This window comes from Enoplosus armatus, chromosome 20 (genome assembly GCF_043641665.1).
Source record: "Enoplosus armatus isolate fEnoArm2 chromosome 20, fEnoArm2.hap1, whole genome shotgun sequence".
Taxonomy (NCBI): domain Eukaryota; kingdom Metazoa; phylum Chordata; class Actinopteri; order Centrarchiformes; family Enoplosidae; genus Enoplosus; species Enoplosus armatus.
The window spans coordinates 4,315,127-4,339,657 of NC_092199.1; the positions used below are offsets into that span (position 1 = coordinate 4,315,127).

General features: G+C 43.6%; 1 protein-coding gene across 1 annotated transcript in view; it reads left to right on the forward strand.

Moving 5' to 3' along the window:
* The window catches only part of tanc2b (tetratricopeptide repeat, ankyrin repeat and coiled-coil containing 2b), a 64,110-nt gene that overhangs the window by 34,636 nt on the left and 4,943 nt on the right, over positions 1 to 24,531 (forward strand). Inside the window, exons 5-22 of the mRNA XM_070926534.1 lie at positions 2,554 to 2,685; positions 10,275 to 10,556; positions 10,764 to 10,888; positions 12,869 to 13,100; positions 13,994 to 14,163; positions 14,682 to 14,960; positions 16,004 to 16,171; positions 16,699 to 16,859; positions 17,466 to 17,574; positions 17,685 to 17,807; positions 18,020 to 18,256; positions 18,359 to 18,568; positions 19,468 to 19,561; positions 21,149 to 21,282; positions 21,478 to 21,601; positions 22,336 to 22,511; positions 23,014 to 23,146; positions 24,134 to 24,163. Coding sequence (XP_070782635.1) covers positions 2,554 to 2,685; positions 10,275 to 10,556; positions 10,764 to 10,888; positions 12,869 to 13,100; positions 13,994 to 14,163; positions 14,682 to 14,960; positions 16,004 to 16,171; positions 16,699 to 16,859; positions 17,466 to 17,574; positions 17,685 to 17,807; positions 18,020 to 18,256; positions 18,359 to 18,568; positions 19,468 to 19,561; positions 21,149 to 21,282; positions 21,478 to 21,601; positions 22,336 to 22,511; positions 23,014 to 23,146; positions 24,134 to 24,163 — 2,919 coding nt within the window. The remainder of the gene's footprint in view (positions 1 to 2,553; positions 2,686 to 10,274; positions 10,557 to 10,763; positions 10,889 to 12,868; positions 13,101 to 13,993; positions 14,164 to 14,681; positions 14,961 to 16,003; positions 16,172 to 16,698; positions 16,860 to 17,465; positions 17,575 to 17,684; positions 17,808 to 18,019; positions 18,257 to 18,358; positions 18,569 to 19,467; positions 19,562 to 21,148; positions 21,283 to 21,477; positions 21,602 to 22,335; positions 22,512 to 23,013; positions 23,147 to 24,133; positions 24,164 to 24,531) is intronic.

The following is a 24,531-nucleotide window of genomic DNA, read 5'->3' on the forward strand; positions in this document are numbered from 1 at the left end:
AATGTAATTTGGGGTGAAGTGACCCTTTGAAATTGCCACGTTGGATGATCTATATACACCAGCTTACATAACAGCCTGGGGATTGTGGATTCCCTCCTCATACAAAGACTAAAAGGGTATAAAAGACACTCTGAGATTCAGTGGACTGACTCTCTCGTCTCTAAATTCACTAAATTAAGATAACAGCTCACCCGAGATAACATTTGTCAATTTGGGGGGCGGACGAGTGTCATTGATTTCCATTTTATCCTGATTTCCTTTTTGTCCCTGATCCCACCTCTGCTTATATACTCCGGCGTAATACCTGGAAATATTATTGTTTAAATACCAGGGCCTCCATTATTTATCATCTCAAGTCATCTCTCGGGGAGATGAGAGGAGAAGGGCGAGGCGTTCAGAGCACCAGCAGCCACCTCATATCTGAGATGACGAGTCGGCTCCCTGGCTGATACTGCGACTGGCTCTGGACGGCAGCCCAGCTGGTCTTTGAGCGTGTGTGTACCTGTGTGTGTGTGTGTGTGTGTGTGTGTGTGTGTGTGTGTGTGTGTGTGTGCGTGCACGCATGCGCTTATGCTATCAGTCACTCTTTAAAACAGGAAGTGTCTGATGTGGCTGTCATTGCTCAAGGCAGCAGAGCTCCCTGCTGCACAGTTAGACTCTCTCACTCTTCCTCTTCCATACTGGTGTTTTCTTTCCTCTTTATTCTTTTCACTATTCGTGCAGTCTTTAGCGCATTGGCTCAGGAGCTGTGAATGTGATCCCCAGCAGCCTGCTGCATTGCAGATAGAGATGATGAGCACACAGATTTGAGTCCTCACATTCAAACACAGTTGAAAGAGAGAAAAAAGCCCTGTAGCCCTGAGTCATTCTTCCTTGGTTTAGCAGCAGATTAATGCCTCCACTGTCTCCACTTTTAGCCCAGTTGGATGACCAGCACCCCCATTCCCATCAGGGCCAAGCCTCCAGCATTCTCAGCTGCCAGTTTCCCTCCATTTTGGGAAACCCATGAGGCTCATTTTTGGGTCCATGGCTGGGGTGACTCAGGCTGTCAGCAACACACACACACACACACACACACATGCTCAGTACTTCACTGAGCTTAACTCCGGCGGCACAGAAACCACTCTTTGAACCAACGACAGGACAGGATCAGCGTTGAGGTGCTGGTGAGTTTTACACCGGTGAGAGGTGGTGGGGCTCAGAGGCCTGCCACTTGGAGGGATTACTCTGCCTTACTTTTTGGAGTGACTGGATATCCTTGAGAAGAAGCATGCATTGCCAGTCACACCTTTTCCCCAACTCCTTGAAACTGATTTGGGATCTCAGGACCTCCAGAGTATTTCAGGTATATAGATTCCTAGCTCTGATAAGGATAAATCCGGCTTTTGACAACTTGGATCTTATTTCTGTAGCTTTGTTCGTCAATTCTTTCAGTCATGATAACAAGTTAATTGCTGATATCTGGGAACATACTGACATTGTTAAAAAATTTAGTCAGATGATCAAAAAAGTTTTAAACAAACATCCGGGTTAGCCAAATTCATTTTGGAGAGAAAACAATAGCAAAGTGTGAAATTATTACCCAAGCTGTCTGTTGTAAACACCCATCACAGTTTACAGACCCACTTCCTGGTTTCCTGCGCTATCTGCACTCGTTCAGATAATCTGGCTAAAGTGTTGTCTTGTTTACAATCTGTCATCAGACTTTGTTGTCTCGCTGTTCCCAGATCTCAGAAATGTGTTCTCATATCTGATATAAACAGCATGAAAAACAGCTACGAAAATCAGACCCAAGTTGAAATGAACTGGATTTACTTTAAATACAATTGAACAAATAGTCCCAAGATACCTGTATTCTGCCCTCTATCACCGTCTCCTTGGCTTTTCCATTACCACTGCATTAGTCGAGTTTATTCTAACCAAATCTCCTGTCAGAGCACTTGTTGCCTAAAGGACACACTAAATGACCCCTTCCCACCGACGTCTGGATGATTAAGTCCCTTAATCTCTGCTGGATTTTATTGTTCAGAGTGTCTTTCGTTCCCCTCACCTCTGGCTGAACCGCGGGGGTACAGGTGTGACGAAGAAACAAGTCCGCTGCTTACTCACACTGGCGGCGTCTAATCTCATTTAACATTCACTGGTTCCGAGCGTTGGCCCCGAAGACACAGCGTGGTGTGAACAATCAGCAGCCAGCGTCAGACGGCGCTCACTCCATGAATAAGACATTTGTCTGCTGAGCTAATTAATCCTGAGAGGGGCCGGATGGCATCTGCCTCCGTGCCGCGTGACAGACACTGCGAGGAGGGAGTTTTAGGACAGAACCATGTAGGGCTGGCTTGCTCTTTTCTGTAGGAGTTAGCAAGTATGAGAGCAGGAGCCTGACAACTGCCTCAGGACACTGGCATGAACCAGTGCCTTTCTTTTGTGTGTGTGTATTATGGGTTTGTTTACTGTATGTGTTTCTCAACGTACATACACATGCTGACAATGGTGTCTTCTCCCTGCTCTGTCTCCCTCTCTCTTATCACACGCACAAACACACAACAACAGCTACCAGTTCAGCCCACCTGGAGGACCTGGCATACCTGGATGAGCAGAGACACACGCCATTACGCACCTCGCTGCGCATGCCCAGACAGAGCACCACCTGCGGGCCGGGGCGCTCCGGGCAGGACCTGAGAGGTGAGCAGCAAGGCAGCGTTAAAGAGAGCACACACACACACACACACACACACACACACACACACACACACACACATAAACCCTCCTCACCCCTCATGTCCACTGAAAGCTGTGCTGGTTCAGTCTGTTCAATCATGCGAGGTGCATGAACGTCAGTATGTCTGCACAGCAAAGTTAAGTGAATACATAAGAAAGAGATCGGCCTGGTTCTCTTGTTTAAGCCACATTTTGGAAAAATACAGATACAACTTCAAGATATAAAGGACGTATTGTAGTAGAATAGGAATGAAGAAAATACAGTCAAAGATATCAAGAGACGTCTTTGAGAGGGCGTCTTTGTTGCTGAGCGTTTAAGACGCGTACCATACAATTGCAGTGTCGCTGGTTTGATTCTAAATTATAAGTCATTCCCCTCTGTCTCTCTATCTCCCCTGTTTCCTGTCTGGCTCTACTCTCATTGTCAATAATGAAAACAAAATCTAAATGAAAAAGATAATCAAGAGTTGATTGAGACATTTTGAGAGAAGGTATTATTTGGCTGCTTTTGCCTTTATTGAACAGAGAGTTGACAGGAAATGAGAGAAAAAATGGACGATTACATGCAACAAATGTCCACGGCTGGACTGGAACTGGGGATATTGCGATGGCATGGTCACCATTTTAAAATCCGTAAGCCAACAGGACACCACAAATTATTGTTTAAAAACTGAGAAGAAAAATCATGAAATAAATTTGTTTTTTAAAGATTCCAGTTTGTCCGTGACTCACGGTGACTAACTGCATCAAAACACTGCAAACAAAAAGCTGTTTGCCACGAGAGACACTGCAGTATGTATGACCCTACGTGCAGACATTTGCAAACCACAAGTCAAAGCATTCAATCATCACTTACTTTCACTTTAAATATTCAGTTTAGTCTCAGGTTGGGCTGCAATCAGCCAGTTGCATCAGACACGGCGCAGACGCAAACAATAGGACACTGTTCAAACAGCACAACTCAAAGCAGCTGACGACAAACTTGCGTCAGATGCAAATGTCTGCATCTATATATGTATATATATGTATATTGCCACAACACTGGAGGTTGTCAGCTGTTGTCTGTTGTGTCCTTGTGTATGTTTTTGTGTGTAACAGACGAGTGAGAGAGAGACTGGGGGAGTGCACAAAGAGCATTTTGTCAGGTTGTGTCACTGCTAAGCTAAAATTTGTCTCAGTGCTTAACATTCACAGTCAGCGTGCGCTCCACTGCACACTGTTCAAGTCTAGCACACATCCAGCGCCTCCGTGATCGAGCAAATCTCCTCAGCCTCCTCACCAAACGGCCAAATGGCCTTATGTCACAACATTATGTGTCCCCTCGCCCTTCTTCCTCTGTCACTTAGCCAGTAATGAGCACCGTAATGGCAGCCTTCTGCCATCCAAGCGAACACAAATATGCGTCCCTGTGTGTTTTAAACACCTGTTAAGACCCCACTTAGCTGGGAGTGCGCTCGGCTGAGCTGCGATGTCATTCCCTTGCCCTCGATCGGGCGGCGAGCTTCCGACAAATGCAGAGTGAGAGAGTGTTAGAAAGAAGGAAAGGTAGGTCGGGAGAGCGATGGAGATGGACAGTAGAGAAGGGATAGTTCCTCTCAAAGCCTCGCTGTTCCTGCCAGAGCCACTTGTTTCAACCTTCCTCCTCTAAGGGCAGCCAAGTGTGTTTACATGCCAACCGACTGCGTCCTAGCATGCGTTCTGCCTCCTCGGATCAGTGTCAGAGCCTCCCTGAGTGCACTGCTCCTGCAGTTTCACCAGGAGAGACACAGAATGAGACGGAGGGAGACAGGATGTGGAGGCAAGCAACTTGAAGAACGGGGGTTTTCCCCTGCAGATGATATGAGGACAAATTCCAAATTCCTTTATTAGCGGGAAATTTGATGTAATAGACTTAAAGGTGGGGAATCGTTAAATAAATGATTAGTTGTTTACTTGATTGGTTGTGTGTTTGCATCACAAGTTGTCAAATTCAGTCATGTTTTTGTAGCAAGCTTCAAAGGGTCAATACCTGTCTGACACAAGATAACTACTAATATATAGTATAGTATTCAGGGTTCCCACCGATGATTCATGATGTTATGACCTCTCCTGACCTTTTGTCTACTGACGCCACCAAATCAAAACTACATAAAGATCTAACAGTGAAATCGGAGTACTTTTATGCTCTCGAGAGCCTGAACCCTTTCCATTGTCTGGATTGCCAGACAATCTTGGTTCCCAGAGGATGAACCATACTGACTGAGATGATCCCACTGACTTTTTCTCAGCACCAAACTGTCCAGTTTCACATATTGATATTGTGAAATGTACAACCAAACAAACAAATAACAAATAGATTTTTAAAGAAAATGTACAATCAAGTGATGTAGCTTGTGATTATTTTACATTTGTTACATTATTAGTAGCCTCGTGCCTCCGAAAGCACACAGAAAGAGGCGCGTTGGTTGCTTTGCATGAATGCAGACTTGCAGATGAACTAGAGGAGAAGAGGACTGCTGGTTATGTGTTGGTCAGGTGGCAACCAGCTGACAGATGCAGCTCTCTCTCTCTCTCCGGTTGGTTTTGTCGAAGCTTCTTTTGATGCCGGCCATCGGGGGCCCAAGCTGTGCTGCTGTTTTGAGGAGAGTGAGTCAGACTGTAATGGACCTTCTTGTGCTCCCGCCTGCCTACCTCTAAGATTTACCACCCACCTTATCTATTCACCGCAAACTCACTCACATAACTGTACACTGCACACACATTTTCTCCCTCGTTTATCTTTACTTCTCTCTCTTTGTCTTTTGTTGCTCTCTGCCCCCCTCCCCTTCCTGCCTCGCTGTCTTTCTACCTCTGCTCGCATACACAAAACAAACCTTGCGTTAGCTGATGGCTGCAGCTTTTTGGCTGATAAAAATATTTTCGACTGCAGAGGGTTTTATTACTCCCTGACAGGGGGTGCAACTTAAATAATAGGTCTTAGAAATTCAGGTGAGCACTGTAATTGATTAGACATTTAAAGGGTAACGCTGGTGATATTCAGTGTTTTTCTTCTTGTCAACAAATCCCATAAAAATAGCAAAAACAAAAAGGAATTGATCTTACTAAAAAGTATCGTCCGTGTCTATCCAAAGCTTGTTATAGGTTATTCTTCTGTGCCATAGACCTCCATTGTTCAAGTCAATCCCACAAACACCATCCTGCTGCCGTAGATACTCACTAGAGCACCAAATATGTATTAATCTGCACGTGAAAATAGTCCCTAGTGCCCAGTTGTTTTAGGAGTTATATTTGTGACTGTTTTTTAAAAGATGTGTACGTCTTCAGTAGGAACCAATGTGCTTGGAGCAGACAGGGAAGTCAGAAAGTAATGAAAGACATATAACATATGGTTGGTTTTGGTCTTTGCATGGGATTTGTTGGCATCAAGATCCGTAGAGAGAAACAGCTGCAGGTCTACATTAACTTGCATTACAGTACTGTTTATAGTCAACATTTATTTACAGCAAACAGAGACTACAGGAAGTCCCTATTCCTGTCTTAGCCCGTTAGATAGCAGTCTAGATTTGATGACAGTGCATCAACATGTTTGTAACAAAACAACTGAACAATGACGAGCGTTAGATGATTATCTCGCCTTCATCAACTGTTATTCTCATCGTTTGACACCCCTGTTTTCTGTAATCCGATAGACCATTTTTCATTTAAATTATCTAGAATTTGATATTTGATATGTAGGTCTGTCTTATATAACACGTTGACATAATGTTTCCCTGTTGCTGCAAGACATGAAGTACGCCAGTAAATAGTATGCCAGCAAGGAAATAGTGTGTTTTAAATGAGGAATAAGCAAGAACCTGTTTTCTGAAGTAATGCACATCCAGGTTTATTATGTTGCTCTAAACCTACTGTGCAAATTACATAAGATTAGACTTTTTTTAAAACAGAAATTATGTAAGATCCTGGTGGTGTTGCATATGCTGGCTGTAGCTCTGCATGCACTGTTGGAAGAAATGAATTTTAACTCTACGTCTGAAAAACCAGACAGCAGAAACAAATCCTGGGACAAAGTCTCACATCCACAAACTCCCACGTCAGCCATAAGAGAAGTCTTTCACCTGACCTGAGGTAACCCGTCGCTACACTCCCCAGACTCCTCACAACATCTGAACCACTTCCCTTCCTCTTCCTCCTCCCATCTCTTCCTCTCTTCCTCCACCTCTTTGCCAACTCCTTCTCTTCTCCTCCCCCCTCTCCTCCACTTCCCCTCCTCTGCTTCTCCTCCTTCTCTTCTTCCTCCTTCTCAAGGCTGTTCAGCCACCGTGAGTCATCCTCACCTGGTGAATAATTAAAACGTCTGAGACTCTCGCTCCGTCTGGCCATGGAGGGTTGGTGGTAGAGGAGGAGGAGGAGGAGGAGGGGGTAGGTGGAGTGATACCTTGCTCAACGTCGCCTGAGGGGGAGTGTTATGGGCAGGATTATGAGCAACTGCTATCCATCCATCCTTTCCCCACACACACACACACACACACACACATTTGCTTTCACCGTCCTGGAAACAACTCCCTCAGCCCCCGTTCACAACATGGCTGCCATGTTTTCCTGGAATACCTGACACAGTGGAGCAGTAGTGGCTGCACGACTTATTGCGCACAAAGCGGTGTAATCGTTTCTGCCATTTGGAGGATGGTGCCCGATAGTGCGAGGGTGTGTTTAGTAATTCCACGAGGACGGAAGGAGCTTTACAGGCACGTTTGGCATTTAGTCAACCCCAAGATAATTGGATTAGCGCCACTTAAAACAGAGTAGCTATGGGTGTTTAGCCTCTTACTTCAGTGGCTTATGGTATTGTAAACGGCAGCATTGGGTAGTTTTTGCATTTCCCATCACCACTGTTGCATCAGGTCCGTTCTTTCACAGCGTGACATCCAACTGGAAGAATATTACATCAGTTTGTGAATTATAGACAGAATAGAGTAGTCGCTTTCTGTCCCTTTGTGTCTCTCTGACTGTTTGTGTTTATGTGTGTGTGTGTGTGTGTGTGTGTCTGTTTGTTGAGTTAGCATTAAAATAATCTGACCAGGGAATATGGATGAAATGTCTTTTATTACATCGGGCTGCAGCTGGCACAGAGCTTAGTGCAGTGAAATGCAGTGCTGGCCGTGCACTCAGTATAAAACGAGGACAGCTTTTCACCCACTTCCAGGTATATCTGTTTGTACTTTTTGCTGATTGCATAAGTACGAATATTCTCAGTGTGATCGTCGCATTTCTTTTCACTCTGCAATTTATAATTAGCATTCCTGGGGAAAAAAAAGTCATGCTTGCAGCAGCATTTTGGAGTCCTGTGTGGTAAAAGAATACATTAAGAGCTATATCAGCTCATTATGTTGTGTAGCAACTCCTAATCAGCACACTGGAGTCATTTACAAGACATACAGCTTTAATGCAACACTCGCTCCCTCTCTGCCCCCTGATACATTTTGCAGCACCGTACCTGCACACAGTATAGAAAATTTCTGCCAACACACACAAACTCTGCGGGCTCTCACCGTCTTATCCGACCAGTCTTATGCATGATACATATTTCCTACAGCTCTGACTCACAGAGTGCTTATTGCCTGTATGCTGCAGAGTGTGAAATGAACTACTGCACTGGCTATCGCCTCACCAGCAGCTATTTTTCACTGCACATTCCAAGAATCTGATCAAATTGAACCTCAATAAAGGACCCAAAAGAAAGACTGAGGTGAAAACCAGATCTGTAATAATGTCTTGTACCGAGGTCAATTACTTTATGCTAAGATGTGGCTAACTTTAGCAGCCTGTAACACAGTAGTCTTGTGAGTTGAGGTCGGAGTCTCCCATCCCAGGGTTGAATTACTACTAGAACTGGATTCAATTATTTTCATTGTGATTGATTGATCTTGCCCCGCACAATGGAACCAATTAGATTCTCCCAAAAGTGCGAACCTTCCTCCGGCCCCCCCCCCTCCAGACATGCCGAGGAATACGCTGAAGGTAATTCAAAAGATTTGAATCGACCCCGGTCTGGTGGTTCCCCATGTTTCTGACATCATGATGTGCTGATGCTATTGCTGCTTCCTGTTTTTTTCTTTTCATTGAGCTACACGTTGCCCTGTGCTCTGACACAATGCACACTGCTGCCAGTTTTCATTCCTGGCCTCACTGCCTTTCTTTCTCCCCTCTCTCATCGCTCTCTGTCTCCTTTCACTCTCTGTCCTTCTCTCTCTCTGTCTTTTGCTTGCTGTTCGTCTCAGCTTCCGCTAATAACACCCATGCCTGGCAATCCCAGTCACGTAAGTTACTTTAATTTCAATCCCAGTCACGTAAATTACTTTTAATTTTCATTTGTTGCATCAGGCGGCACGCTCTGCTCACAGTTGCCCCGCTCGCCGGCTGGTGCTTCACAAGTCAAGTGGCGCACACTCTTTGCCAGCAAAGTGTTTGGATTATTCACGTACAACTCGCATTCCTAATCAGGCGTAATTACCAGATGCTGATAAATCATTTAAAGAAATGACACACAAGATAGAAGGATGGTTTTTTTTTTTATTCTCAAAGCTCAAATCATTTTTAAAAGACGGCACCCAGGAGAGGACACCCAGAAGCGGCCGACTGAATTTTACACTGAATTTATCACACAGCTTCAGAAGTTCATACCAGATTCATTTTACCCTCATTAGTCTTTAATGGTCCATATGTTCTGCTGAAAAGATGCCCAACCTCTGGAGGACTTTAGTTTAATGACTCCCCCTAGTGAGTAAAACCAACAGTCGGCGGTGGCTGTTAAAGCAGTCACTCCCTTGACTTTTTGTAAATTTTCTATTGCAGCAAAATGCGCCTAAAGCACCAAAGTCTGGACTGTCAAAGGAGTCACTCCCTTTAAACTTTTGAGCTGAGTTTTCATTACATAAACTGTATTATTCCTACTTCATCTTCAGATTATAGTGAGATCATAGTGAAGACACTTTATATGCAGCCCCTCCATATATATTTAAAAGATTTAAGCACAATATTTATATTATTTAGATATTTATAATATTTAATCTCAGAAGGAGCACTTTCCTGTAGGTTATTAAGTCTTCAGTGATGTTGATCTGAATGTTAAATATCATTGTTTATCCTTTTATTTTTGCCATCATATTTGTAACCTTAAAATCAACATAAATACACTTATTTTGTTGTAGGTAAATGTGTAAAACATCAATTCGGTGGCCATATAGTGCAAACTGAAAGCAACAAACCGTCCATTTAAACAATAAACATCCCTTATTAGAGAACACAAGTGTTGACTGTATATGAGACAAGAAATAAAGTACTTGTTTATTCATGGATATGTGGATATGTGGGTGTTTATGTGTTTGCAGTGTATATATATATATATATGCACCCATATATATGCACCCAGTATTATTAGCATGTTAGTATAGGGGATTTTTACTCTCAGTAACGTATTTCAGTTTCCAGATGCATTACTGCAAGACGGGGAGACTCTAATTGCAAAACATGAATGTAATACCACTAACCAACTCTCCATTTTCTTGACCCACCAGTGCGTTTTGCACCCTATCGGCCTCAAGACATCGCCCTCAAACCTCTGCTGTTTGAGGTGCCCAGCATCACCATGGACTCCGTCTTCACGGGCCGCGAGTGGCTCTTCCAGGAGATCGATGCCCACCTCAACAGCCCCAACGCCAGCACCAACCGCGGCGTGGCCGTAGTAGGCAACATCGGCTTTGGCAAGACCGCGATCATCTCCCGCCTGGTGGCGCTCAGCTGCCACGGCACCCGCATGAGACAGATTGCCTCCGACAGCCCTCAGGCCTCACCCAAACGTAAGCATCCACTTATATCTACACATGATTTCCAAGCCTGTTTTGCTTGTAGAGTTTCTTTCCTAATTCCATCTCAAAACTGTAGTATTTTAGAAATGTTGGACAGTCTTCACCTCCTCTGTTTAGAGAATAACAGTGTGAAAGGATTGCATGAATGTGACACGTGTTAGAGCTGTCCCTGAGTGTGTTGTGCTGTCTTGTGTCCAGATGGAGAGGGGCTCCCTCTCACCCAGCCTCAGCCCACTCACGGCACCCTGGGAGGAGGCAGCTGTCCCGGGACCCCCGAGATGAGGCGACGTCAGGAAGAAGCCATGAGGAGGCTGGCGTCTCAGGTACCAGATTACACCTATGACCATTTCTACACATAGTCTCACACACTTTTACATTTCAGCCTCTGATACACAGACAAAACACCCTTAAGACCACCAAAACAATATGTGTGGAGCATTTGTCTCTAAGTACTTAAATAATCTGTTTTGGTTGATTGGTATGCTTTTGACTTCATCCCATTGGCTCCTTTTACAAATGCAAATTATCTATTTTTCAGCCATTTGCTCCAAAAACAAGTGTGCTTGTAGTTATTTCAACAGGAAATTTCCAGCATTCAGTTGATTGCTGCATATTACAGGATGATAAGTGCATACTTATGAACATTACTACCTCCCCACACCTCCTGTTCCCCTCATCCTTTCACAGCTGTGTGAAATGAAAAAATATATATATTTAATTGCCAAGTATTGTGGCAGAGGTCTCATTTGCATGCTATTCTATTGTCAGTTCTTTCTTTCAGTTTTTCTTCACCGAAGAGCAGCTACATATTATTATTAAGAGGAAATAGTGCTGTATCACTAAAATGGTCAATTTAGTATAATTGTAAATTGTGTTGTTTGTAGTTTAGCGTGAGCTTTTCATGCTTCAGTCCATCTATAATTGAAAAAACTGCGAGATAATTTTAAATTACTCCTTTTTATGTCTTAATTTCAATCAATTAGTGACAACATAGGCGGTAGGATAGCCAATGATTCGCTTTTTTTGAAAATGCCTTTTCCAAAAATACAAGCAGGGACACGGCTCAGGTTCTGTCAGGAGTGATATGGCTTCAAGCTTTTGAAAGAAAGTCAAAAGTTTCGTGCCACCTGCGAGCTCACACAGGGTTTGCTTCTGAGGTGGTAGACTTCAAAACAGGTGGAGATACGTTGGGTTGTTTTTTAGACTTTCAAAGTTTCGTGCAGCTCTTTTTTTGTGCTAAACGTTGACTTTTAAAACCACATTACCGGAGTATTTAACTAGTTTTAACCTGCCTGCAATGTAAACCTTTGTGACGTGTGAAAGCGGCTCTCTTTCCTGCTCCTCTTCCTGTCTGCTGTTGCACCTTGGTCCCCCTCCCCTGCTGCTTAGCCATCTGCATCCCCAGTCCCAGCCTGATGCATTATGCAGATGTGTTTAAAAAAGAAAAAACAACTTTGCCAGGGAGCCTTATGAAATATTTATACCTGCAGAAAGCCATTTCCCAGCCAAGCTATTAGATCTTGTTAACTCTGTGCATTAATAATTGAGCTCACTCCCTTTTTCACCCCTTTTGTTTTAAAGCCCTTTTATTCCATTGTGACCAAAAATTAGCATTCCATTTTGATTAGTCTTTTTTTTCCCACCCCCTTTTCCTCACTGCCCTCTGATCGCTGCCTCTGAAAACCAAAACTCTTTGTGATCTCAATCCCCAGCAACGCTCGGTCACACCTGCTTCCATTGTTGACTAACCTCTCAGAAAATTCACCTGCCCTCGACTACTTTCTGACGCCGCCACATGTCCGTGCAAATACTTTTTTATTCATTTAATCATTCATTCAAACATGTTTCAAGTACGTGGCTGTGAAAAATGACAGTTTAACACTTGACTCCTTCGTGCCACAATCATCTAACACATGAGCATGCATGAGCTAACTCCGAATCAGTCTCTCTTGGCAGCCGGAAGCGATGAATTATTAATAGCTGAAACCGTACAGCGAAACGAGAAGTATTATGTTTCATTATACTGCAATCATCCACCATGAAGTTGACTCAATCCCAAATGAGTTGTAGCTGTAGTAGACTCTGGGAAAACTGGCCCTGCACTGACGGAGCCCTGAGAAAAGTGTTATTTCTAAAAGTGTGTCATCTGACTCCCATGCTCCCTGACGCTGATCTCCAATCAGTTTTGCAATACCCAAAGGTTGGTCAAGGTTAGAATCACCAGAAGGGAATGGAGGCGTTCACCTTTACATTTCTCTGAGTGACCTGGCTGTAATCTTCTCCCAACTCTCTGTCGCCCCCAGGTGGTGGCGTACCACTACTGCCAGGCAGATAACGCCTACACCTGCTTGGTGCCGGAGTTTGTGCACAACGTGGCGGCTCTGCTGTGCCGCTCGCCGCACCTCGTTGCCTACAGGGAGCAGATGCTGAGGGAGCCACACCTACAGAGCATCCTGAGTCTGCGCTCCTGCGTCCAGGACCCCCTGGCCTCCTTCAGGAGGGGGGTCCTAGAGCCCCTGGATGCACTTTACAAAGGTGATACACTTGCAGTCTCAGAACAAGACTTAAGGTAGAAAACAAATATAATATTGTACAAAAACAAAACAAAATGCAGGAGCACTTTAATATGATGGATATTCAGTATAGACGTTATTCCATGAGCATGAAAAGCATGACAACATTGTATTTATCTCTCCTGGGGCAACTGTATAAAGTAAATAATCTATTGCATAAAAAACAATTAATATATTTATACAAAATATGTAGTAAGCTCTGTTTTTAATCATTTAACTCAACAACAGTCCAGAGTGAACTTAATCCAGTAAACTACAGTAATCTGTGAATGATTAAAGGGCCTTTCAGATGTTCAGTTTGTATAACCTTGATTTATTTGCTCTGTCTTCACATTCTTCATAATAAACTGGAATTTGTAATAATAATTATAATAATATTTAAAGGTATTTGCCTCACATTCAAACACAGCTTCTGGCAGTTTATAACTGATGCGTCTTCAGACCTCAGTATTCAATTTATTCTTTGACTCGAATCCTTGGTGCATGATATTAGATGCTTCTTGTGCGAAATGCACTCAATATGAAGAAGATCAAATTTCCTAATCTCAATGCTGGAACTGAATCTTTCTCTCTCTTTCCAACATTAATATTGTTCCAAGCTTTCATTTTAAATAGAGATGAAAACTAAATCTGTTATGATTCACTTTTGAGTGTGAAGTGAAATATGACTTGGCCAGAAATGTTAAGCTTTTATCAAGAAGAAGACAGCTCTGACAGAAATACAATGTCAAGCTTCTGCTGAGGAAGACCATCAAGTAAATTAGATCTATGTCAAGAATGAACTTTCAAGCTAAAGATGCATTACAGTCCATCATTTCTATGTAAATCTGCTAAATGGTATCTCCTCTGTTTCAGAGAGGAAGATCAACTCCGAGGAGGACCTCATCATCCTCATCGACGGCCTGAATGAGGCAGAGTTCCACAAGCCAGACTACGGAGACACCATCGTGTCCTTCCTCACCAAAACCATCAACAAGTTCCCTCCCTGGCTCAAACTGGTGGTCACAGTCAGAACCACGTTACAGGTAGAGGACACACAGTCACGTCAATAAATCCCACTGTTTGTATCTGCTCCTCCGCTGTTTCATATTGAATCTAATTCAAAAGTTTTTATTTATAAATTCAGCACGGAAGGTCTTAAACAGCAACTGACTCTTCATATATTATTCTGTTATTGTTTCCACTGCCAGCTAAGAGGGTTTTACATCAACATTATCAGCGGGTTATTGTTGCATCAACTGGAGGCCACTAACTGACAATATTGAATATGTCATAAATACAATTCTACCTTCTTTGTCTCTGACCTTTTCGTTTTTTCCTATATTATGCAGAGGATTTTAAGTGTTTTATTGTATCTCCTCTGCCTTTACCTTTCATTCATGAGGAGGAAATAGGTGTAGACTTATTATTCATAGCATGTTGTACTTTATTTTTGACCTATATATGAATCATTGTACCTAAGTGAGTAGGTACGTAGGCTGTTGTCAAATCTATCAGGATGACTCCACCAGTACACCACAATATACTGTTCCTGACTGTTCAGGAGATCACCAACGCGCTGCCGTTCCACCGCATCTCTCTGGACGGCCTGGAGGAGAATGACGCCATAGACCAGGACCTGCAGGGCTACATCCTGCACCGCATCCACAGCAGCCCGGAGATCCAGAACAACATCTCGCTCAATGGCAAGATGGACAACACCACCTTCGGCAAGCTCAGCGCCCACCTCAAGGCCCTGAGCCAGGGCTCCTACCTGTACCTCAAGCTCACCTTTGACCTCATCGAGAAGGGCTACCTTGTCCTCAAAAGCTCCAGCTATAAGGTATGGAGTTATTGTTTAGTTTGTAATGATTTTCGCAGGTTTAGCTTAGACTGATGGTTTTCAAACTGCCAGGTGCAGTCACATGGGAGAGTTGAAAGAAGGGCGTGGAGGGAGAGATGTGAGGTAAAGATACTGCCTGATTGAAAGGGATAGGTGCATGCAGTTGCTCTAAAAACAACTAGAAGTTAGTTATTGTAGTTTGGCCCACTGATTTGTCCAGTTTACCAACACGGTCAGCATTGGAGCTGCGACAGTGGCTGTGACACACAGCACACAGTGGCAATTAAGGTACTTCAAAAACCCTTAGCGCCTGATTGCCGCAAATACTCCTTCTCACTGAAATCTGAAGACACAGACATGATGCGAATATTGTTAGATTCAGTGTGACTTATACTGACTTTCTGAAGAAACAAGTCTTTGATGTCCATCACAAATAAAGGTCCATAAATCTGCTTAGAAATCATAGAAAAAAGACGCTTCTTATAACTCCAGAACTTGCCTGAGAATCATCATGTTTTTAAGTTTTCTTCGGTATCAAAGCGATCCAGTGATAGTTGTCTGCACAATCATGGGTACACCGCTAACAGGAAACTCTAACAGCTAATTCAGCATACTTTAATGGTGCCAATTTGCCAAAATGTGTGAAAAACCTTGATCTAAACTAAACATGTTGTGCTCATATTTTGCAAAGGCAACACTTGAAAGGCATTTTTTACTTACGTGAACTCTGACATGCTTTGTGTTCATAAAATCTTCTCTCAGAGCCTTCAGAACACCGTTTTGATAAATAATGCAGTTGAATTGTTTTAGAGAGTATTTCATAATGAAATATTTTATATCACAACCCCCAGATTCATTTAATTTCATGTATTCAGAAGTGCTTCCAGACTGCATAAAAAAAGACAACTGATAAATTCCCATGCTCCTCTCTGACGAAGACCACGTGGAATAGTCGAAGACGCGCTGTACAAACACGATGCATTATTCATATTCTGTAGAGCCGATCCCGGGGAAATCAGCATTATGGTTCCTTCCCTCTTCAGGTGGTTCCAGTCAACCTGGCAGAGGTGTACCTGCTGCAGTGCAACATGCGCTTCCCCACGCAGTCATCGTTCGAGCGGGCGCTTCCTCTGCTCAATGTGGCCGTGGCCTCGCTTCATCCACTGACTGACGAGCAGATATATCAGGCCATCAACTCTGGTTCACTGCAGGTAGGAAGACCTCAGACCTTTTAATATCTCAAGCCCTTTAATGGAATGATAATCTGTGATTTTACTCAATCAAAATTCATAGCATCCTTTAAAATGTTTATTCAACAGGTAGGTCTACTGAAAACGTATTATTTTAATCGGCTTCTTACTCTAAGCTGATTAAAATAATACGATGGGGTCCTACATGAACTAGAATAACTAGAAATATGGGCTTTTTATGGGCTTTAACAATTTGAAAGAAACAGCATCTTTCTGTTTTATTTGCATGAAAAGAATAAATAAATGTATATTATATTTGATTTGTGCTGGAAGATGCAATAGCAGCTTGCTGTCAAGATGAAATGAAGAGGATTTTTTCGTGCGCACTGAGCACAAATGTCTAATATTTCATCCATTATTATAGAAATTAAACTTCCAAAAAGCAATCTCTAATGATGCAAGTTGTTCCATGCTGAGAAATCTGGCTACTATCAACATGACCCGGCTATAAATATCAAATAACATCAAGACAATGTCTGTGGCTGCAGGGCACGCTGGACTGGGAGGATTTCCAGCAACGCGTAGACAACCTGTCAGTCTTCCTGGTGAAGAGGAGGGACGGTACCAGGATGTTTGTTCACCCCTCCTTCAGGGAGTGGCTGATCTGGAGAGAAGAAGGAGAAAAGACAAAGTTCCTCTGCGATCCAAGGTGAGGACGGGGAGGACTGAATGAGAGGAGAGGCAGAAAGTGATCATAATGTATGTTTAGAAAGAAGGTTTGTAATATAAGGTCTTAAGGAAACAGAAAGTCCGTCATGTCTTGCTTAAGGAATTTGAATTTTCCCGTCTGAAAACAGGATGTCAGGGTGGATCAGGCTGTAACTCTTGTGCTCATCTGCTGCGACAGATGTAATCAATCAGAAGTAGAATTAATAGGATTCTGATTAAAAAAAATCTATATTTTCTAGCATTCATTGTGAAATATATTGATGTTATAATACAAAGATTGAAATTACGAGGTACCTAACTCCATTCAAATGTTACTATGCACCACAGTTTTACCAAATATATGACAATTATTGGTTCTGAGATACTGTCGTGTAGTTAATCAGTCGTGTATAAAAAGAAATCTCTCGTTTAGTCACAGGTACATTATGTTTATCTTGCAGAGGATGTGTTATATTTTCAGCCGGAACATTTCATTTCCTGTATTATAATTAAAACCGATTGCACCGACTGCAGACGATAACGCAGCGTAATGACCTGATGAGTCACTCTCAAGTATTGAAGGATTGTGTGTTTGTCCTCTCTGCAGGAGCGGTCACACGCTACTGGCCTTCTGGTTCTCTCGGCAGGAGAACAAGCTGAACAGACAGCAGACTATTGAGCTGGGCCATCACATCCTCAAAGCACATATCTTCAAGGTATACCATTATTTGTCTCCACACACATCTATACGCACACACACGCCCCCACACAGCTGTGGTCTGGCTCCCAAGTAATGAATATTTACACTCTATCTCTTCTGTTCAAGGGTCTCAGCAAGAAAGTCGGGGTTTCCTCATCTATCTTGCAAGGCCTGTGGGTATCCTACAGCACAGAGGGCCTTTCAGCTGCACTTTCTTCACTCCGAAACCTCTACACTCCCAACATCAAGGTATAGGCGCTAGAGAGGAGTTGTACTTAAAGAATATTTCAACATGTTCTGGGTAGTAAATCCAGACTACTTCTCAAAATATGCATCATGGAAATCTTCCTCTCTCTGGACTGAGAGAGTTTGAAGTCTGAATATTTGAAGTCATACTTTGCTATGTTAACATTTTATGTTTGACATTGTGTGTGTGTGTGTGTGTGTGTGTGTGTGTACAGGTGAGTCGGTTGCTGATGCTGGGCGGTGCCAATGTGAACTACCGTACGGAGGTGCTGAACAACGCCCCCGTCCTGTGTGTCCACTCCCACTTGGGCTACATGGACATGGTGGCTCTGCTGCTCGAGTTCGGCGCCTCTGTCGACGCTCAGTCTGAGAGCGGCCTGACGCCGCTGGGCTACGCCGCCGCCGGAGGACACATGGCCATTGTGACTGCGCTTTGCCGCAGAAGAGCGAAGGTGTGCGAAGGAAAATGGCAAAGGGAGACGGAGACATTTTAGCCCCAGCTTTGATTTTTCTTGCTGTTTGTTTTCCTGATCAAATCCATGTCCCGTTAACAGGTGGACCACCTGGATAAGAACAGCCAGTGCGCTCTGGTTCATGCGGCCCTGAGGGGCCACATGGAGGTGGTGAAGTTCCTCATCCAGTGTGACTGGGGCATGGGGCCACAGCAGCAGCAGTCTCCACAATCCCAACAACAGGCAGCCTTCACCAAGAGCCACGCAGTCCAGCAGGCCCTCATCGCTGCAGCCAGTATGGGATACACAGAGGTACAGCAGGGAGGGGGGAGGTGGTGAAATGGTTTTGATTATCATGCAGTGTGACATATTTACTTCAGCCCAAATTAGGGACTTAAGTGATTTAAAGCAAAAATGATTAAGGTCTTAAAATGAGCTCCTGTAACAATTTAGCTTTTTGGAGTTCTTCTCTTCTGAAGAACTGAAGGTCTGCACTTGTTGAGGTTGATTTTGCTAGTTTTTGAAGCTGCAGAGGAAAGAAAATATTAAAATGCTAAATTACTTATTATTTCAACACTCTGTGTCTTTGTGAGCTGCTTCCACTTCAAGGTTGCTGGTAGAATATATTCAGTAATGCAATAACATAGCAGTGTGTCAGACATTTTTAACAGCTACCGGAGTCCTGTTCATTTGGTCACAGGAGGAAAAAGGGCTTAAAATGTTAACAAATGTTGGCGTTTGATGATAATTCATTGCAGAGATAGTTAGTCAAACAGGCAGAGAGAGAAAGCAGTTTGGAAATGTAATAAATCTCTTTGCAGACCACTAATTTGAATTTGAGAGAGTGAAGGAGGGAGTGAAGAGACCGAGAGTGTGATGGAAGAGAAAATAAGTTAGTGGAACGACTGGAGAGGCGTACAGAGAAGCCAATGAACGGAGACAGGAACCATGTATGAATTATCCTCATGTGGTAAATCCTAATCAGGCTAAAGCAATGACTGTTGTGTTCCAGCAGCTGATGTAGTTGCTAATGATGACTGTCAATCACTTCAAATTCAGCCTTTTTAGATCAGATTACATTTAATCAGATTACATTAAAAAGGAAAGTAGATTCATAATAACAAGTTGTTGTTTTTTTTATGATTTATTTGTACTTATCATGTTTATCTGTGACATTAATCTGTGTCATCTTGAATCTTGTCCCCCATCAGATTGTGTCCTACCTGCTGGACCTGCCAGAGAAAGATGAAGAGGAGGTGGAGCGGGCTCAAATCAATAACTTTGACACCTTGTGGGGGGAGACAGGTGGGGATACCTACTTTAGCCGGACATTACACCAATAAAACCCTGCAGTCAATACTGACAGCTGGCTGTGAATGCTTAATGGTTCTTGCAGTTGTGAAATACAATGTTTTGTTACGGATTTATGGAGTGTTTTGGAGTGAGAGGGTTCCTGTGTGTTGCACTGAGAGGCAGAGCGCTGCAGTGCGGATATGAGAGCTCCTGTGTCTGCTGCTGCTGCTGCTGCTGCGTCAGATGCTGATGGCAGTGCAGTGGTGTCATTGGAGCATCGACAGGGCTGGGCTCACATGGGGGAGGGGGGAAGGATGAATGTGATCCAGGGTGCTTAGAAATGACGAGTCTGATTGCCCTGTGGCAGGGTGTAGAGAAATGTAATGTATCATCGTAACCCAAAGCTATGAAACCTCATTGTGAGCCCCACCCCACCCCCCTACCCTGCAGTGTTGGAGAGGCTGCTCCTCACTGTCAGTTGAAGAGGGGACTCACTCAGCCGTAATTTCATTGTTTATAAGGGATCAGAGGGATAACAGTCGTTCTGGAAGATGATTTGTAATCGCAGAGTTACTGGATAGGTCAACTGAAAATACATTATTCTGTACAACCGCCACAGGGAGAGTGTGTGTACCGACACGCACAGATTTACTTACTGAACTGTGTGTTCTTCCAGCAAAGAATAAATAGGTTGAAACTTGAGTTAAAAATAAATCACCTGATATTATCTCATTGCAGATATATCACTGTCAGTGTATTGTTTAAGTAACAACAACTTACAGCACAAACTAGGCTTAAGGTAATTTAGAGACGGTGCCACCGTTGTATAGTTTGTCCACCAGAAAGCACTGACAACTCTGTATCTTGGTCACAATACTTTAATTGAGGGATCTGAAACATGATTGTTTGTTTATGTTAGGTTTGCATGTTTAAAAACAATATATCTTTATCAGTATCGGCCTCAAAAATCCAGTATCTGTTGGGCTATAGTTGAAACTGGGGTCACGCCACTGAGGCTGCGAGCCCTCTGCTTAAAAGAGATTTATTCACTCTGCTTAAATTATTCCTATTATAATCATTACAGTTGAGAAGATGTCTTTTCAAAGGCCTCTGCTCCCTCAGAAATCTCAAAAGTATCCTCTTCTCTTCTCTCTTCTTCTCTTCAAGTAAGACTTTAAAATGAATCCCAGAGATGCTGTGTTTTCCCAAAGGGCTAAGATTCAACTATAGTTGATATCTTTATAACAGTGTGTCAAATGACACTGAGACCAAAACAGAGCTAAATGTGAGTGAATATTGAGACTTACTTTCTTACTTTGGACACAAACGCTCCAAATGTTGTTCTGCAACTGCTGGATATGTAAATAAGCAACTGTTTGCTAAAAGGATTTCCATATCAACTTAAAAGATATTTCAAATGCTGTTTTCATAAGTTTCCACTGCCCCCAAGTGGCCAAAAAAATCAGTTATTGCAGGTGTAATAATGACTTCTTATAGGTAACTCCCACCTCTTCCAACAACAATCATGTTTGTGTAAGACTCAGAAAAACTGAAAGTCAGATTTCATTTACACGACTTCTGTGTGTTTGTGCGTTCCAGCTCTGACTGCAGCCTCCGGTCGAGGGAAGCTGGAGGTTTGTCGTCTATTACTGGAGCAGGGCGCAGCCGTGGCCCAGCCCAACAGAAGAGGCATCGTCCCTCTGTTCAGCGCCGTCCGACAGGGACACTGGCAGGTTAGTGTCCACCAAGACTAACTTTTGCTTCCAGTAATGACGTGGCGATTACGCTCTAGAAACCAATATTTTTTGTTTTATTTCCTTTCGATTGGATGAAAATGATTGTCATGTCTTCACCTCACAAACACTAAGCAAGTAAGACATCCAGTCGCTGTTACGTAATGACACAGGAGCTGTTTTTGGGTGTTTTAGATCGTGGACCTCCTGCTTACACACGGCGCAGATGTCAACCTGGCTGACAAGCAGGGTCGTACCCCTCTAATGATGGCCGCCTCAGAGGGACACCTGGGGACTGTTGAGTTTTTACTGGCTCAAGGTACCAGACTGTGACTAAGATAAAAATCCAGTGTTTAGAACAGATTTTGGGTCAGTTAGGGCTTTATGCATTTACCTAAAGAACATTTTGTGGCACAACTGAAACCAAAGTATCAGTAGATCCTTGCAAACATGAATAGGAAGATTTTGAAAAATGACGGCCGAAGGTCAGTTTAGTTTAAAGGATAGACTGAAAATGACGCAGGGAATCATTTTGAATTGTTCTGTTAAACATGTCTTTTTAACTCCAATCTCCATGCTACTGCTCTCAGTGTTTTGACAGCAGCTCCTGTGTGTCTTTCCCTCTTTGGAAGGGATTCAAACACAATCTATAAGTCAGAGACAGAGACGGATTTGACATGTTCATGAAGCCACAGAGGAAAACAATCTCCTTGTGGACGCTGAAATATAATATAATAGTGTAATTGTCTCCAGATAAGCTAAGAATCCAAGAATACTTGGTGTACCAGGATATTTCCTTCTCTCATACTTGTCTAAACCTCATAATCCTTCATACAAAAAGCACACAGCCACTGCTCTAATAAACACGAGCGTAATTACTGTTTTCAACTTGTGTTTACAATAATTACAACCAAATTAAATTAGCAACAGCTTTCAAAATTCCATCAAACCGAATTTTGCAGTTAGTAAAATAGCAAAAATGTCAGACGTGGCAACAGAGTGCAGAGTGAAAGACGCCAAGCTGTGTCTCACTGCTGCCGTGTCTTTTCCCAGGAGCCTCTCTGTCTCTGATGGATAAGGAGGGTCTGACCGCTCTCAGCTGGGCCTGTCTGAAAGGCCATTTACCTGTCGTCCGCTGCCTGGTGGAGAGCGGAGCCGCGACCGACCACGCAGACAAGAACGGACGCACGCCCCTCGACCTGGCTGCCTTCTATGGGGACTCTGAAGTGGTAAGTGGCCATAAATGAAAAGGGCCTTTAAAGTTCCCCTCCACTCAGAAATGTGGATGTTTGACCTTTTTCATCTGCTTTCATTCTGTGCTCACCCTGAGCCAATGACGGCCCACTATCCAGTGCACAAACACTGAGAACGAACTTTCCAGTGAAGCAGGAGACGTCTTGTTCCCAGCATTTTAACTTGATTCTTGATTCTTCAGTGAGGGAGAAGGACTAGATTGTAATTGTAAAAGAGTCATTTTAAGAACTTTAAACAAGGTAATTGATATCAGAGAGCCGTATTGATAATTGTATTATTTATTATTTTGCCACTCCTCTGTTTTTAGTGACTGATATATGTTGGGACCCCCTCAAAAACAAGATGCTACACCTTAAGGGGTTTATCCTAATAAATAAATTTGACTATTATTCCAAACTCGTTATGTGTCTAAAAGCATGTAATTGTTCTTTTAGAAGGTTTCCCAGCTATTCTCACCACATTTCTTTGTCTTTTCAGGTCCAGTTCTTGGTTGACCACGGGGCCATGATAGAGCACGTAGACTACAGCGGGATGCGTCCCCTCGACAGGGCGGTGGGCTGCAGAAACACGTCGGTGGTGGTCGCCCTGCTCAAGAAAGGAGCCAAGATAGGTAAGAGCAGGTGGACGGATTCGAGGGCCGGCCATTTAGCTCATGAAGGACCTCTTCTAAACGCAGCATCCTTGTCCTGTAGCGCCGTAATAAAAGGTCATTTGCCTGCTGTGAAATGAGATACAATTTGAGGTTGTATTTTGGTTGAAAAGGTCATGCATTGGAGTGCAAGCATGAGCTGTATGAAGGGAAGAGTCCAAAGATGAAAACGCACTTCCTTTTAAGTCCTGCTGGTCATTATAGAGCACTGTAGCATTTTACTGCAGTAAGCCATGGATTCAGGTTCGTGTCTCCATGTTGCTTAAACCACTTCCTGCTACTGTATGTCATCCGCCCCCCTCCCCCCCACACTGCCGCATCGTGCTGCTTCTCCTCAGCTATTTATGGCTCTGATGTGTGTTTCTTTTTATTGTACTACTGTTGCCGGTGCGTTATTTTGCTTCTCTCTCTCTCTCTCTCTCTCTCTCTCTCTCTCTCTCTCTCTCTCTCTCTCTCTCTCTCTCTCTCTCTCTCTCTCTCTCTGTCATGTTCTCTCAGTGCCTCTGTTTGTCGCTCACACTATCTCCCTGTTTCTCTCTCAATCACATGCTCTCTCTTTATTCCTCTGCGGTTGCTCAGAGACAGGTTGTTATTAGCGCTTGCGGTGTTTCTTTTCGGTATCTGTTTTCCTTTTTTTTTTTTTGCTGAGGCACTTATCTCCGCTTCTCACTGCTGCTTTTTTTGTGTTCCTTTTCTCACTTCTCCTCCTCCTCCACCACCACTGCCATCACCTCTCCTTCTCTTTCACCTTCTCGCTGTTTCTCTCTGTTTTCTCTGGCAACTCTGCCCTCCCCCCCACCCTTGCTCTGCCCTCCTCCCCACCCTTGCTCTGCCCTCCCACTTACACTCCTTCCCTTGCTCATGACCTCCTTCCTCCTCCTTCCTTTCCCCCTCCTCACCTAATACCCCCCTCTTGCCCCTATCCCCCGCCTCTCTCTCCGGCCCCAGGATGTCAGACGCTGCCCAGTCGGCCCCGAGGTAAAGCCAAGGCTGTCGACTTCTCACCCCACCAGGCATTTTGACAGCTCTATCTCCTCTCTCTGTGTTGTCTGTGTCGTCCTAAGTGTCGGCAGGCCAGCTTAGCTACCAAAACCTTCTCAAACTGACAAATAATAACATGCAAAGGTATTAGCACTGACAGTGATGCAGTCGGGATTGCCTAGAGGTAGATGCTAACGTTCAAGTGGTTAATGACAGCATGCCCGGCCTCCAGCCTGTGACGTCGTATCGAGGTGTTGACCTTCCATTCCACAGATGCATGACGGAAGACCCTCAGTAACACTTGCGTGGTAGTGATTTAGCAGAAAAATGCATGTATTTGTAATTCCTCTGTACCACCGCCACCA